Source organism: Podarcis raffonei, chromosome 16 (assembly GCF_027172205.1).
Source record: "Podarcis raffonei isolate rPodRaf1 chromosome 16, rPodRaf1.pri, whole genome shotgun sequence".
Taxonomy (NCBI): domain Eukaryota; kingdom Metazoa; phylum Chordata; class Lepidosauria; order Squamata; family Lacertidae; genus Podarcis; species Podarcis raffonei.
This window is the reverse complement of record NC_070617.1, coordinates 28212665-28229297: the sequence shown is the minus strand read 5'-3', so window position 1 is coordinate 28229297 and position 16633 is coordinate 28212665. Positions and strand designations below refer to the sequence as shown.

Below are 16633 nucleotides of genomic sequence, written 5' to 3'. Positions count from 1 at the left end.
TATTTAATGCAAGGTCATATCTCCAATAGGATTCTTTAGTCTAAATAACTTGATAACTTTTAATGCACATTCTTGTCGAAAACTGACAAAACTCATTCACGTGCATCTATGCTCTTGAATGATTCAGGATTCTACACTCGTAAGAAAGAAGAGAGAAGGTTTTTGTCTCAGTTCCCCATCAGATTATACCACTGTGGAACGTGTCACTGCCAAACTCGAAGTCACAACAAAAATAAACTGCTTCATCTGCAGCCTCGATGTTAGAGATAGTTAATGAGCCAGAGCGAGAACCGGTGAAGCGAGCTGGGACCCCTTCTCCCCGGGTGCTGGATCCATACCACAGAAAACGTGGAGGCTGCCCAGGTTTCTGTTGATACCAGTGAATATCAGCCCAGAGAGTACCACCATTTCTTGAGCAGGAGAGTATAGCAGTTTGACCCATAGACACCGACTGGGAGGCAGGCTGAGTCAAACTGGGTTGTGAAGTGACACCTTTCATAAAAAAAGAGAAAGGAAGCATGACTTTGGTACATTTCCTATGCATTCAAATACCACAGAAGCTTGATCTCCCTCTAGCAGACCAAGTTTTGATGTTGCCCTACATGATGTGAGTCTTCCACGCTCTTACCTGAGCAGTAGCTGAGAAGTGACAGTAAAAGCAGGTACCAGGCCATGGTAAGACTCCTTTAGAGTCTGACTAAAGATCTAGATGGGATCTTCTTTCCCCTCTCTGAAATCCCCTGGAAATACCAAATGTCTCCTTCGCGCAAGAGTGTCTTTATCTACTTGCTTCTCTCCGTGAAAAGCCAATGATCAAAGGAGAAATTTGCATGATGATGTTGAGGGCAGGCCTCACTCTGGCCAAGATAAAAATTAAGGGGTCATAGTGTTACCAAGTACAGTGGTACTTCGGGTTACAGAGGCTTCAGGTTACAGACACTTCAGGTTACAGACTTCGCTAACCCAGAAATAGTACCTTGGGTTAAGAACTTTGCTTCAGAATGAGAACAGAAATTGCGTGGTGGCAGCAGGAGGCCCCATTAGCTAAAGCGGTCTTCAGGTTAAGAACAGTTTCAGGTTAAGAACGGACCTCTGGAACAAATTAAGTTCTTAACCTGAGCTACCACTGTACAGTCATACCCCAGCTCCTGAACATCTTGGGAGTCGAATGTTCTGGCTCCCGAATGATCGAAAACCGGAAGTGTGTGTTCCTGTATTCGAACGTTCTATTGGAAGCCAAATGTTTGATGGGGCTTCTGCAGCTTCCAATTGGCTGCAGGAGCTTCCTGCAGCCAATCAGAAGCCGCCCTTCGAAAGTCAAACGTTTCGGAAGTCAAACGGACTTCCGGAATGGATTCTGTTTGACTTCCGAGGTACAACTGTACATAACTTAAGGGCAGATGATGCCCAGGGTTCATCACAGTAGAATGAGCAGAAGGTTCCCTAAATGCACCAGTTATGAAGTGGAGCAACACCCACTGCCATATAAAGACCCTCTCATCCCATTTAGTTCATTAAGTCCACAGCTGAAATTTTTCAGAACTCTGGGTGGGGGACATTGTTCAGATAGAGGACTACAAGCCCATCTGGATCATGTTCTGGATAATGAGGGAGGGGGGCTGAGGTGAAAGTGGGTGGAGCAACATCTAGTGATGTTACATTTGTAGTACAGGCTGGTTTCTATGCTCCCACTCCCCTTTCTTATCAATTCAGACACTCTAGAAGTGTTGTCAGAATTCAAGGACACAATCCAGATGACCAGAAACATGCAAGGAGACCACATAGCAGAGGGGGTGAGTGATGTGGCCTGGATGGAGGGGTATGTCTTAAGATGGGCATGATCTGTGGCTATCTTGAAGGGTCATCTAGAAAGGCCTGGACATGGAGATGCAAAGAGGTGGAGGGAAAGTTTATTCCTATGTGGTGGACTTGTAAAAGGGAAGGAGAGTATTGGGAAATGATCCATAATGAAGTGAAAAAAATGTTTCAAAGTACTCCTCCCCCGAACCCTGCCCCCAAGTCCTCTCTGTTGGGGATAATTCAGACTGAAATTCCCAGGTGTCAAAAAAGGTGATTTATGTATGCCACTACTGCGGCCTGTGTTTTGTTAGCCCCAAAATGGGAAACAAGCGAAGTCCCAACCAAAGAAGAATGGCAACTTAAGCTGATGGAATAGGCGCAGCTTGCGGACTTAACATATAGAATAAGAGAACAAGAAGAACATATGTTCAGAGAAGATAGGAAAACATTTATTGAATATATGGGAAATAATTGTCTACAGCTGAAGACATTGGCAGCATTAAGATAAATTCAAGTGTTGATGGAGGCAATAATGGAATACTGAATAGTATACCGTATTTTTCGCCCCATAGGGCGCACCGGCCCATAGGGCGCACCTAGTTTTTTTGGGGGGGGAATAAAGAAAAAAAATTATTTCCCCCCCAGGTGCTTCCCCCGACCCCAGCCCCCAGAACAGGCTGCTGTCCGCAAGCCGTGGGAGAGCTGCGCAACTTCGCGCAGCTCTCCCACGGCTAGCAGAGAGCTGCACGAAGCCTGAAGCCTGGGGCGTGCTGAGCTCAGCGCGCCCCAAGCTTCTGGGTGCAGGCAAGCTCTCCGCTAGCCGAGGGAGAGCTTTGCGCAGCTCTCCCACGGCTAGCGGAGAGCTGCGTGAAGCCAGAAGCCTGGGGCGTGCTGATAGCTTCCTGAAGCCTGGAGAGTGAGAGGGGTTGGTGCGCATCGACCCCCCTTGCTCTCCAGCCTTCAGCAAAAGCCTGCATTCGCCCCATAGGGCGCACACACATTTCCCCTTCATTTTTGGAGGGGAAAAAGTGCGTCCTATAGGGCGAAAAATACGGTAGTTTTTTTGTAAAATATGCAGGGATTTATGATATGTAAAATGAACCATGGAAAGAGAAGAAGGGAAGTCATTGCTATTTTAAGGATGTAAAAATGAGTATTTAAAATTGGAAAACAAAAAATTTAATAAAAATTATATAAAAAGGGGGGAAAAGAGGGGGGGAAAGGCCTGGACTCCCCCCCCCCCCCAGTTGAGGAAATTTACAAAGCTTTCCACAGCTTGAATCGTGGGTTAACTGGATGAGAGTGAGGTTGCATTGGCTTTTGTTGTGTGCACACTTAGAAGTTATCGTTTGATTACTGTGCATGAATGAGTAGGAAAGACAGGGCAGTTGGCGCTGGAAACTTGGGCAGATATGTCCTTCCTGAGCATGTCCTGCTTCATTTGCTTCACAGGTGCAGGTGGTTCGCGGGCTTTCTGTGACTGGTAAATTCTATGAGATATGAGGAAGTTGGTCCATCTTACAGGCCAAAAGTAGACAGCCAACATTTTACATACAAGAGCTGAATTCAGACGTGCAAGTTCTGCCATGGTCTACGTCAGGTGCAAATGTGAATTCACATCGCCGCAAGTGAAGTTGAGCAAAGAATTTCCAGGAGCCCAGTTGCTGCAGCAGCACCCTCCTTGAGACATTTTCAGGTCGACCATTTTGTATCCGATAGCTTGTGATGGTTGGATTTACAGGAACTGCAAAACCTCTTTTAAACGGTGGTGTCAGGGACTGGACTGAAGAGGAGAAGGAGTGGGAGAGGTGTCCCCTCCCCCCCTTCTCCTGTAGCTTCCAGAGAGAAGAAAGGCAGTCCTGATTTACAGCAAGACTTGAAGGAAGATAACAGCTCAGAGATAGGCAGACAGCAGAGTTATGCAGAGTTAGGATGAGGGGCAGGGGAGGTGGAGCAGCTAGCTGGCACGTCACTGGACAGCATAACCGACCCCCCTTCTCCCAAAACGCGGCCTTCATTAAGGGTGCAAGAACAAAGAGCACAGAGACAATTGTCCACGGACAGACGCCGTAGGAACAGGTGTTGTTGCTGGAGGGAAGAGGCGGAAGAGCTCAGGGCGAACAACTCCATTATGGAGGAATGACCGAAATTCTTTGTCCTTACCGCAATGACTGAATAAATCACATGTATAATAATAATAATAATAATAATAATAATAATAATAATAATAATTATTTATTATTTATACCCTGCCTCTGGGTGGCTTCCAACAGAATATTAAAATACAGTAGTCTATTAAACATTAAAAGCTTCCCTAGACAGGGCTACCTTCAGATGTCTTCTAAAAGTCAGATAGTTGCTTTTTTCTTTGACATCTGGTGGGAGCGTGTTCCACAGGGCAGGTGCCACTACCAAGAAGGCCCTCTGAAGGTTCCCTGTAACTTGGCTTCTCGCAGCGAGGGAACTGCCAGAAGGCCCTAGGCACTGGACCTCAGTGTCTGGGCAGAACGATGGGGGTGGAGACGCTGCTTCAGGTATAGTGGACCGAGGCCGTTTAGGGCTTTAAAGGTCAGCACCAACACTTTGAATTGTGCTCGGAAACGTACTGGGATCCAATATAAGAACTGGTTTGACAGGCCAGTGGCCTGTTTTGACAAGGTCATGCCAAAATTGTGGACCTCTGCGTAATGGTGGGATATGTCACTGTCTCAAGGCAAATCTAAAAAAAATGTAGTATAAACACTGACAACTGGGAAACACTGGCCTGCGAGCGCTCCAGTTGGAGAACAGCCTTTACCAATGTCCTGGGCTTTGAAGACACTCGAACTCAGGACGCAAGGGAGAAATGTGCTAAGAGGAAGGCACACTTGGCAAATCCACACTGTGATCAACTCCCGCACAGAAACCTATGTCCCCACTGTGGAAGGACGCGTGGATCCAGAATTGGCCTCCACAGTCACTTACAGACTCATTGTTAAAACCATGTTTATGGAAGACAATCTTACTCAGCTACGAGTGATTGCTAAAGAAGAGAAGAAGAAGAAGAAGAAGAAGAAGAAGAAGAAGAAGAAGAAGAAGAAGAAGAAGAAGTAGAAGTAGTGGTGAGGTCATTTCTGTAAAAGAATCCATCTGTTTAAATAACTTGATATTCTTGCCAAAAAGAAATAAAGTTCATTTGGACCAAACTCAGCTCTTGCCTAATTCTGGTTTCTTTGCTTTATGGGGAAGGAGAGAGAAGGTTTTTGTCTCAGTTCCCCATCAGATGGTACCACAGTGGAACTTCGGAGTACTGGTGCCTTCCCATGCAAAACAGTGATAAACTGCCTCATCTTCAGCCTGGACATTGGAGATGGTTAAATAGCCGGTATCCTCAGAGGGAGAAGCGGTGAACCTATCTGGGACCCCGTCTCCCCTGGTGCTGGGACCATACCATAGAAAACGAGGAGGCTGCCCAGGTTTCTGTTGACACCAGCCAAAGGTCTGCCAGCTCCCCTTATTCTTAGAGCAGGAGAGGGTCACAGTCTGACCCAGGGACACAGACTGCGATCCCAGCTGGGTCAATGCTGGCTGTGAAATAACACCTTTGTAAAAAAAAAAAAAAGAGAAAAAGAAATGTATGATTCTCAATCCTCTCTGTTCTCACATATCCCCTGAACTTTAAGGCACTATGTTAAATAAACATTAAAGATATGCTCCCCCCCCCCCATTTAGGCCAACTTAAGTCTACTTCTTTTTATGTTTACCTAAACAGGAACTAAAAAGAGCCAGGAAAAACAGAGTCCAGGCCATGGTGAGCTCTCTAACGCAAGGCGACTTTCTGAAGGTTAACAGGCAACTGCTGGTGGTCCTGAGTCTTTCCTTTGTTAAAACTTCCCAGAGCTGGGGAAGGATCTCTTGATGCAAATCCAGGCGGTGCTCATTGGCTCTGTTAGAAAGCCTTTGTCTGGAATAAATGATGCAGTAAGCAAAATACAATGGAACTGATTTGGATAAAGGTGATGTTTGCTTTTTAAAATGAGGAGGTTCTTGTCTTGTGAACTTGAGGCGAAACTAGGTCAATTTACCTCAAGGAAGCAGGATTGGGGCTGTAGTTCAAGGGATGAGGGGTGATGTGTGGATGCTGAAGGTGCCATCCCTACATCTCAAATTAAATTTTAAAAAATTAAGCAGCACATGGTGACAAAGATTTGCCTGCAGATCTGAGACTGTGCAGTCAGAATAACGATACTGGATTAAAATTTCATTAAACCTTGGTTCTGATGTTCGTGATGAGGTTAGGTGGCGTGTCCAGCAAATGTTGCCCTATATATTCTAGTGCATTCCCCGATCAATTTCCTTCTGGCAAAGTCGAATGTTGAGGAGGAGCTGGTTTCCTGCACAACACCTCGAAATCAACCTGAATTGTGCAGCCTCAGTTTGCTGGTACGTGACTGAATCTCAGCTGAAAATAATGGCAAGCTGGAATTGCCTTGAATGGAGAAATAGTTGGAGCTGCTATAAGGCAGATTCCCATTAAGAAAGGGCTTTCAACACCAAGGCAGACACAACTGGCTGTCTTAGTCTCAACAGAATAAAAAAAATGATATGGCACAACCGCAGCCAGATTATTGCTTGCTAGAAACTGAAAAGGGGATACTATCCCCACAAAGGAAGACTAGATAAGTAAATGAAACATACTCTGAGTCAAGAGTGGATTTTATGCTCTTTATTCAGCTCATAGTGGTGAGGAGGAATGGAAGTCCCCCAGAATGTCTGCTTTATATACATTATTTACACAATGGGTCCCACGTGATTGGCTAATTCCGGGATTCACCTGTAGGCCAATCTGGTTGCGGATTCACTTTCACCTGGAGCTGGATTGGGTGGCTCCTGTGGACCAATCAGGCTGCTGCATTCTGGATCCTATTGTTCTAGGACCAATCAGCTTGCTGCATTCTGAATCCTATTGTTCTAGGACCAATCAGTCTGCTGCGTTTTGGATCCTATTCAACTCAGTACATAACAGTAAATTATGTGAATTTATAGAATTAGCTAAACTAACGGCAGCCATAATAAATCAGTCTAATCAAAGGAAGGAATGGCAATGTTTTGAGGAATATATGAAAAAACACTGTTCTAAAAAAAACATATTGATATGCATAGAATAAGTATGCAAAGAGGAACTAATTCAAGGTAAAATTATTAGTAGATATGAAATGATCAATATAAGGACACAGTGTAAACAAGAGTATGCAGTAAAGGATATCGAGTTGTGGTGGATGGAAGCCACACGGGTGCAAATTATAGTTCTTTATTAGTCTATATGAGTTCGGGTTTGGTAAAACATGGTTTATGAATTGTAATTATGTTTTTCATTTTCTTTCTGTTTGTGAATAATAAAATTAATAATAATAATAATAATATGCAAACCTATTTAAGCACTCCTTGTTGAAACAAGCCAACCCACCAACCTCCTTTCTCAGATTCAGGGACTCACAGGTGGGAATTAAGAAATAAAATCAGCTCCCAAACTCTGAAGCTTTGTCCAGGTTGCAATGGAAGTTTCTCTCCATTGCAAAGTGTGTTTACGGGGGGGGGGGGGGAGTCCTCATCAGCACTGCTGCTCATACAAATGTCCTAAGCGAGTAGTCAGGCATAAGAAAAAACATTCTGACGCTTCACTTCACCCCAACAGTTCAGTTTTTGTAACAATTTTCCGTTTTGTAATATAATTCACTATTATTTTAAAAAACAGGTAGGTGACCCAACATTATCCCCTGGAGGTTAAAGCCAGAACAGCAGACACCACAAAACGTCTGCATCACATTTCAAAGCAAAATGCAGTGGTACCTCCGGTTGCGAACGGGATCCGTTCCGGAGCTCGGGCCAGATTCTGAGGAATTCACAACTGGAGGTGCCACTTCTGAGCATGTGCATGGTGCGAAACCTGGAAAAATACTTCCGGGTTTGCTGCATTCGCATCCTGAAGGATATGCAACCAGAGGTGTGCTTATCCAGAGGTACCACTGTACTGAAATCACAATCTAGTCAATCTTATGCACTCACATTCTCCTTGTTTTCCCCACCAGGGAGGAAGGGTGCGTTCAACGTTGGTTGTGGGAAGCAGTACTTGAAAACAACATTCACTGGAGGTCCTGCTTTGTATTGTTGTGGAAGGATCATAGTTGCTTGGTAGTGCACACACACACGTATAATGGACATGTATATTAAATGTGTGAGTCTGTTTATTCTTATAGAAAGTTCATACTCATTTTTATACAGTTATGCACAGGGTCGCATGTATCTGTTTAGATGCTAATAACTTTTGCAAACCTGGAATGTATATTTTGTATAATGTTATGCATATAATAAAGTATATAATGTATTTTAGCAAAATTGGGGGGGGGTGTCATTTCATGTTGAGATGAAAGAGTGAAATGGCCATTAGGAAACCATCTCTGCAGATAAACTCAACATATTTATTTATTTATTTATTTATTTAAACAAACTTTTCAGGTTTATACATTTCACTGATTTTACAATCATTCTGACATTTCGAAACTTAAATTTATTGCTAATATCTTCTGCATATCCTCATTAACTTAATTTGCTCATTTACTCATCTTCTTTAAATAGATAGTCTTATGAAACTGCAGGTTATTACAATAATCCTGCCAGTGTTTTTATCTGTCTACAATTTATCTGTAAAAATTCAATAAACCATTTCCATTCTTTTATTTCCATTCTTTTATTTATTCCATTCTTTTATAATCTATTAAGATTATACTGGCAAGAATGAGTCTTTCTGTGGAACGTCTTCCTATCAGATGGCAAGGAGATAAATAACTATCTGACTTTTAGAAGACATCTGAAGGCAGCCCTGTTTACGGAGGTTTTTAATGTTTGATGTTTTATTGTGCTTTTAATTTTGTTGGGAGCTGGCCAGAGTGGCTAGGGAAACCCAGCTCCTCTCCCTCCCTCCCTGCTGGCCAGGGAGGAGGGAGGCTCCAACTGTGGTGCTTGGCTGCGTTGCTCACCCAATAAGGAGTCTAAGAACGACTGGGGGGTGGAACTTGCATGCCTTGTGCCAATCAAATTGGCCGCGTTGCCTGGGGACTCGCCTTTGCTCAGCGCTTCCCAGCGGAGAGGTGACGGTGGTTTTCCTTGCTGCATCTCCTTTGCCGGGTTGCTGCGCTGTGGGAACCACCACTTGAGGCTTCGTTTGGCTGCTGGCTGGGCTTTCTGCCTTTGGCTCAGAGGGGCTCAGAAGTTGAACATACCTGTGCTCTGAAAATCCCTTATTTTGGCTGCTGATCCCTTATTTTCAAATCTGTAAGTTGACATCTATGACAGTGGTACCTCGGGTTACATATGCTTTAGGTTACATACGCTTCAGGTTACAGACTCTGCTAGCCCAGAAATAGTACCTCAGGTTAAGAAATTTGCTTCAGGATGAGAACAGAAATCGCTCAGCGGAGGCACAGCAGCAGCAGGAGGCCCCATTAGCTAAAGTGGCGCTTCAGGTTAAGAACGGTTTCAGGTTAAGAACGGACCTCCAGAACGAATTAAGTACTTAACCCGAAGTACCACTGTACAGTGGACACTCTGGATACGGATTTTATTCGTCCTGGGGGGTCCGTGTACACCCCAAAAATTTCATAAGAAGAGGAGCCACTTCTGCACATGCACACGGTGTGATAGAGTGTCTCTGCACATGTATGTGGTGCGCAGAGCGCTTCTGCGCATGTGCAAAGCGCGCAGAGCACTTCTGCGCATGCACACACAGCTAAACCCGAAAGTATACACTTCCGGGTTTGCCGCGTTTGCAACCCGAAAGTGTTACATTACCCAAAGGTAGCATAACCCAAGGGTCCACTGTACTGAACATACATTGTGTGAGGGTGCACAGTCTCTCTATGAAAGCAGAATTTCATCAAATATGTGAAAACTGGTGCAACTTCTCCCCCTACAGGCTAAATGTAGAAGAGCAGCTCGCACAGAAGCTGTGAGGACCAACATTTTACGTCCTTTCGGAGGGAGACAGATGAAGCCAAGCAGAATAGGAATTTGCTTCCTAAAGGGATACATAGCACCTTCAGGACTATCCATAGTTAATGAGTCAGGGCCTTGCTCTACATTACTTACTGGGGTTTTAGATAGGGGTCTTTCGCACACATCCCTGAAGGATCTCAGAAACTGAACCTGGAACCTTCTGCAAGCAAACAGGTGTTCTACCACTAAGCTAAGGCCGAGGGCAGAGGCACCCAAGAATTCAAGTTTCCCCAGATCACAATTCATAAACAAAGCCTTTTGTATGCAGAACTACCATTTACACATGTGTGTTTGCATTACAGCTTCACTCAAGGAGCTTCCCATCTCCTGCTCTGTATTCTTCGTAAAGCTTGTAATGACTCCGTGGCATGGGAGAAATGCATTGTTAGAAACTCTTTCGTGCTATTGTATGGATCTGTTTATAATGGGTCATATTGTTTTTATACAGTTACACACATTGTAGCATCAACTTTGAGGTCATTGAGGGTACATGTGTATAATGTCATACACGTGATGATGCACATAATATGCTGGAACTGTGCACAATTTAACAGAACTGGGACAGGTACTCTAAGGAGCTAAATAGGATTAGGAAAAAAAGAAAAGAAATCACACAGACCCTGACACTGAGATTTTAAGGGAAATTTCATATCTACCACTGTGCAGATTGCTGTTGCAGCTAATGGGTTGGTGGTACTGCCATTGACTGAGACCAGGTGGCCTTCTGGCTAGAGATCAAAAGATATTTCGACACAGATGAAATTAAGCTCTTTGGGTTATCAGAGATGCAGGTTCTGAAATCCTTCAGAGAGACTTTTTGCCCACATGCAGGTTCTGCTGAGTTGGGAGCCAGCGTCTCATGGCTCCTACTTCTTTCTTGCTTGTTCCAGGAAGCACAAAGAGAAGCTGAGAGGAAGGGGGAAGCAAAGGCAACTGAGAGCCTGCTAAGCCACACCCACACTGGCAACCTGAGCTCAGGGCTCAAGTTAACCCTTTTTTCAGCAAGCGTGAGCCAGTAACTGTATATGACAACAGACCTGACAGGTGGTGGTTGGGGTTGGCAAGCAAATATTTAAGGGGAATCAATTAACTTCATTGTAGTCCCTAAATAACATGATATCACCACTCACTCCTGTCAGAATCGGACAAAACATTCAGGTTTTCAATAAGCTATTGAATGATTCTGCCTCTCCTCCCTTAATAACATCCATGAGTGTAAATAACTTGATGTAAATGCATGTTATTGTCAAAAACAGATAAAGCTCATTCATGCGCAATTATGCTCTTGAGTGATTCAGGTTTCCCCACTCTTGGAAAGGAGAGAGAAGGTTTTTGTCTCAGTTCCCCCTTAGATTGCACCAGCGTGGAACGTGCTACTGCCATAACAGTAATAAACCGCCTCATCTTCAGGCTGGATATTGGTGATAGTTAAGTAGCCAGTGTTCCTGGAGTAAGAACCAGTGAACCGATCCGGAATCCCTTCTCCCCGGGTGCCAGAACCAGCAAACACAAAGCGAGGAGCCTGTCCAGGTTTCTGTTGATACCAGTGAAATCCTTGCCAGCTATGACCACCATTTCCAGAACAGGAGATTTTAACGGTTTGACTTGGAGAGATAGACTCAGAAGCAGGCTGAATCAAACTTGGTTGTGAACAGACACCTTTACAAAAAGAAAAGGAAAAGAAACCAGGGCTTGGGTATATTTTCCATGCGCTGAAATATCACAGAAGCATGATGTTCCTGTGATAGATAAAGGTAAAGGGACCCCTCACCATTAGGTCCAGTCATGACCGACTCTGGGGTTGCGGTGCTCATCTCGCTTTATTGGTCAAGGGAACTGGCGTACAGCTTCCGGGTCATGTGGCCAGCATGACTAAGCCGCTTCTGGTGAACCAGAGCAGCACACGTAAATGCCGTTTATCTTCCCACCAGAGCGGTACCTATTTATCTACTTGCACTTTGACGTGCTTTTGAACTGGTAGGTTGGCAGGAGTAGGGACTAAGCAACAGGATCTCACCACGTCGCGGGGATTCGAACCGCCGACCTTCTGATCGGCAAGTCCCAGGCTCTGTGGTTTAACCCACAGCGCCACCCGCGTCCCTTGTTCCGTGATAGGTTCACAATTAAAACAGATCTGATGTAGGCCTATGTGAAATGTGTCATTCATACTCTTACCTGAGCAGTAGCTGAGAAGTGCCAGGTAAATCAGAATCCAGGCCATGGTGAGCTCTCTAGAAGAGTGACTTTCCTTCAGAGAGCTAGATGGCCTCTTCTTACTTCTTTCTGAATTCCCCCAGAAATAGCAAATGGGCTCTTCTATGCTCATTGGCTCTGCAAAAACATCTTTGTTTGCTTGTTGGCGTTGGTGCAACACCAATGATCAAAGGACACATTTGAATAAAGGGGATTCTGGAGGGCGGCTCCTCCGGTGGGGAAGAGACGGAGCTGATCGCAGCGCTTCCTGGCTCAGCTGGCTGCTTTGTGCCACGGTGACCACGGCAGGCAGAGGCTCCGGGTGCGTCAGAGGCAGGAGAGGATGGTGAGCTGGTGCCAGGAGGTGCCGCATCCAGCCTCTGCCTTTTCCCTGGTGCCCTCCAGAACTTAGCACCCTGGTGCCCCACGCCACTAGCCTCTATGGGTAAGACGCCCCTGATCAGGGTCAGACAAAAACTGTGGGCTGCCATTTATTGGTGAGACCACATACAGTCGTACCTCAGGTTACGTACGCTTCAGGTTACAGACTCTGCTAACCCAGAAATAATGCTTCAGGCTAAGAACTTTGCTTCAGGATGAAAACAGAAATCGTGCTCTGGCGGTGCAGCAGCAGCAGCGGGAGGCCCCATTAGCTAAAGTGGTGCTTCAGGTTAAGAACAGTTTCAGGTTATGAATGGACCTCCGGAACGAATTAAGTACTTAACCCAAGGTACCACTGTACAGTATTTAAGTTGAGACTATTCCTCTAAAAGCATCTGTGTGTCCATATTACCTGATATCATTGGTTGTGAATAAATAAAGGTAAAGGGTAAATAGATAAAGGTAAAGGGTCCAGTCATGGCCGACTCTGGGGTTGTGGCGCTCATCTCACTTTATTGGCCGAGGGAGCCGGCGTACAGCTTCTGGGTCATGTGTCCATATTACCTGATATCATTGCACGTTCTTGTTAAAGAGAGAGAGAGAGAACCCATTCATTCTTGACTCTGCACTCGAGTAATTCTGGTTTTTTTTTGCTGTAGGGAGGGAGGGTGAAGGTTTTTGTCTCAGTTCCCCATTAGATTGTACCACTGTGATACTTGTAACCACCAGATGACTCATCAGTAGCACAGAAATAATCAGCTTCATCTTCAGCCAGGGTGTTGGAGATGGATAAATAGCCAGTGTTCCCGGATTGAGAGCCAGTGAACCGATCTGGGATCCCTTCTCCCCGGGTGCTGGTACCAGCAAACACAAAGCGAGGAGCCTGCGCAGGTCTCTGTTGATACCAGTAAAATGTGTATGAGGAATCAAGACCACCACTTTGGCGGCAGGAAATTTTCGCAGTTTGGCCCAGGGGCACAGACTGGGAGGCTGGCTGAGTCAATGTTGCCTGTGAAGCGACACCTTTACAAAAAAATAAAGGGAAAGGGGAAAGACCCTTGATATATTACTTCTGCAATATCAGAAAAACATCACATTCATATGATGACTATATAATACAGAAAACTGTGGTGTGCTGTCTCCACTTCCTTACCTGAACAGTAATTGAGGAGGACCAGGAGAAGCAGAGTCCAGGCCATGGTGAGCTCTCCAAAGCAGTGTCTCCTTCTAGCTGGGACCTCACCTTTTCCTTCCTTAATCTCTCTGGAACTGATGTACAAATGCAAATCATGCAAATCCACCCTGTACTCATTCACTCAGCTAGAACCGAATGCCACCGCTGAGAATATACAGTGCCGTACCAAAAAAACACAAATCCAATAAAACTAATTTGCATAAAAGTGTCAGTCAGGGGCTGGACTGAGGAACAATTGTAGGGGCCGCCCCCCAACCACCTTCTCCTGGACCTTACCGAGAGCAGGAGGACAGTATAGATTTAGAACAGCGGTTTGCAGAAGAGCATAGTTCAGAGGCTGCAGAGGGGAGAAGCTGGGAAATATTGGCAGAGGAACAGCAGGAAGAAGAATAACTAGGGGAAAGAGAGCAGACAGACTCAGTCTCTTTGGGAAGAATTCCAGGCCCCCCTCTTTCTCAGGACTAGGCGGGCATTGAAAGTAGGAGAACAGAAAGCTCAGAGGCAGTAAGCGCAGATCAGCCAGCGCAGGGATGACGTGGAATAGGAGAGACGGGGGTGGAGGGGTGGGATTTACTCGGAGCAACAGCATTATTTGATAGAGACTGTATTCCTTTGTCTCTCTCTGTGAATACTGAATAAGTTAACTCTTCTTGTCTATCTGCTTTTTAGCTGCCACCGGGGGAAGCCTGACAAAAAAGACTGTTGTTGTTGTTGTTTAAAAAATAGATATTGCCTTGTTTTATTCAGGATGAAAATGAGGATGTGGCGAGATAGCCCCTCCCAATAACGGTTGCTGAAGTCCAGACAGGCCCAGCCTAAGGCATTTTGTTTCCCTTTCTGTTCCATATTCATAAGTGAACTGGGCCAGCAGTGGCAGCATCTCTACTCAACAGTGTTGACAGAGCTTCCTTCTCCACCCCAGAGAGCATCAGGGGAGCTCAGGGAAGGCTGGCCAGACCCCGAGGCACACACAGCTCCACCCTCCAATATTTGGCCAGCACTCCCTGCCACCCTCAGCATCTGCTGCCTGGACCCTTTGCCAAATGGCAAGGCCAGCCCTTTCTGCTGGGATCAAAGCTCAGGAGAGTGTGGGTGAAGATGGACAAGAAGAATATAATTCCCAGGTGCCAAAAAAAGAGAAAAGGGTTATTTGTGAATGCCACTACTGCGGCCCATGTTTTGTTAGCCCCCCAAAATGGAAAACAAGAGAGATCCCAACTAAAGAAGAATGGCAACGTAAGCTGATGGAATATGCGAACATATAGAATAAGAGAGCAAGAGGAACATACGTTTAAAGAAGACTGGAAAATGTTGCTTGGATACACGGGGGGAAATTGTGTACACTCGAAAATGTTGGCAGCATGAAGATAAATTCAACAGTGTAAATAAGTATTGATGGATGTAACAATGGAATCCTGAAGGGTTTAGTTTATGTAAAATATGCAAAACATTTTGGCACCTAGTTACAGGTAGGTAGCCGTGTTGGTCTGCTGTAGTCAAAACAAAATAAAAAAATTCCTTCCAGTAGCACATTAGAGACCAACTAAATTAGTTACTGGTATGAGCTTTCGTGTGCATGCACACTTCTTCAGATACACCTGATTGGCACCTGATTTTGGCACCTGATTGCATTAAATGTTGACAGGGAATGGGAACAAAAATAAGACTTTGTTCTTCTTATCCCTTCCCCCAATGTGCACCAGGTGTGGGGAACCTTTGGCCCTATCTACAGTACCCAGCAATGCTGGCCCCTGGCCATGCTGTCTGGGAGGGGGCTGATGGGACTCGCAGTTCAGTAACACCTGGAGCACCAAGTGTTCCCCCTTTGGTCAGCCCAGTGTCTCATATTCTAGATTAGAGTCGCTGAACATTAGCACCTGAATGAGTTGGAAGGCACAGGAGATTTACTCACAAAAAAAGAGCATTCTTCCTTTTCACTTCACACCGCAGTTGCAGGACGTTTATGTGGTGGTATAATTTTTGCTAAATCTGGTATAAGTGGACCGACATCGCCCCCTACAGATTAAAGGAAGGACTGCAGAGTTTGCAGCTCTATCAACAGCCAGACACACTGAGATTTCCATGGCAAAGTTTCTCAGGGCCTGGAAGTGAATGGTAAGATTTCCCCACACAACCCACTTGGAAATTTATATATATAAGACCCTGGGCAATTTCCAAGTGGGTTGTTTTACAATTTAAAATACTCCTTTTACATCCTTAAAATATCAATGACTTCCCTTCTTTTTTTTCAATGGTTCATTTTGCACAACATAAATCCCTGCGTATTTTACAAAAACTATACCGTTGAGTATTCCATTACTGCATCCATCAAAACTTGTTTACACTGCTGAATTTATCTAAATGCTGCCAGTATTTTCAGCTGTACACAATTATTCCCCATATATTCAATAAATGTTTTCCAATCTTCTTTAATTCTATGCTCTTCTTGTTCTCTTATTCTATATGTTAAGTCTGCGAGTTTTGCATATCAAATTGCCTAGGTCTTAAGGATGGGTGCTTAATAATTCTTCTGCCTATTATAGGAATTGTAATGTGCTGTGTTAGGTGCTGCACGTTTAATTGTATTTTCATTGCTTGTTTCATTTCTTACATATTGCCTTTTATTGCATTACAATGTGAATTTCCTAAGAAATAACAGAAACAATTAGAATACATTTAAAGAGCATTTTGACTCTTAACAGGAAGCTGGGTGGGACCTGACACTTTCCTTTCTTATATCTCCCCAGGGCTGATGAATGGTCCTTTAATGGACATCCCATGTTCATTGGCTCTGTTAGAACTTTGTCTCTCTTCTGAGAATACAAAATGAAATATCAAAATGAGATGCAATATAATACTTTAGCAGAAAGGAGATTTAAAAATAGTATTAGTGATGGTGCTTGTCTGGTAGAAGATGACCTTAAGGAAGAAGCAGGGTAATTCTTCCTTATCAAGGCTGATGGGGACTATATCTCAAGGGAAGAGGGATAAAGGGGTATGGAAGTTTAATGGCAAAGAATGTGACTTGCATGT

At 44.6% G+C, this 16633-nt stretch overlaps 4 protein-coding genes across 5 annotated transcripts in view; all 4 read right to left on the bottom strand.

Annotated features, from left to right (window-relative positions):
• The window catches only part of LOC128404186 (immunoglobulin lambda-1 light chain-like), a 53653-nt gene extending 52892 nt beyond the window's left edge, over window positions 1–761 (bottom strand). The window contains exons 1-2 of the mRNA XM_053369619.1: window positions 629–761; window positions 201–492 (exon numbers count right to left, since the gene is read on the bottom strand). Coding sequence (XP_053225594.1) covers window positions 201–492; window positions 629–674 — 338 coding nt within the window. The 5' untranslated portion in view covers window positions 675–761. The remainder of the gene's footprint in view (window positions 1–200; window positions 493–628) is intronic.
• LOC128404187 (immunoglobulin lambda-1 light chain-like) overlaps window positions 1–16633 on the bottom strand; it is a 236029-nt gene that overhangs the window by 74902 nt on the left and 144494 nt on the right. The window lies entirely within an intron of this gene.
• The window catches only part of LOC128404184 (immunoglobulin lambda-1 light chain-like), a 222292-nt gene that overhangs the window by 121621 nt on the left and 84038 nt on the right, over window positions 1–16633 (bottom strand). The gene's annotated exons all lie outside the window — the stretch shown is intronic.
• LOC128404208 (immunoglobulin lambda-1 light chain-like) overlaps window positions 1–16633 on the bottom strand; it is a 94136-nt gene that overhangs the window by 64751 nt on the left and 12752 nt on the right. The window contains exon 3 of the mRNA XM_053369685.1: window positions 14837–14841. Coding sequence (XP_053225660.1) covers window positions 14837–14841 — 5 coding nt within the window. The remainder of the gene's footprint in view (window positions 1–14836; window positions 14842–16633) is intronic.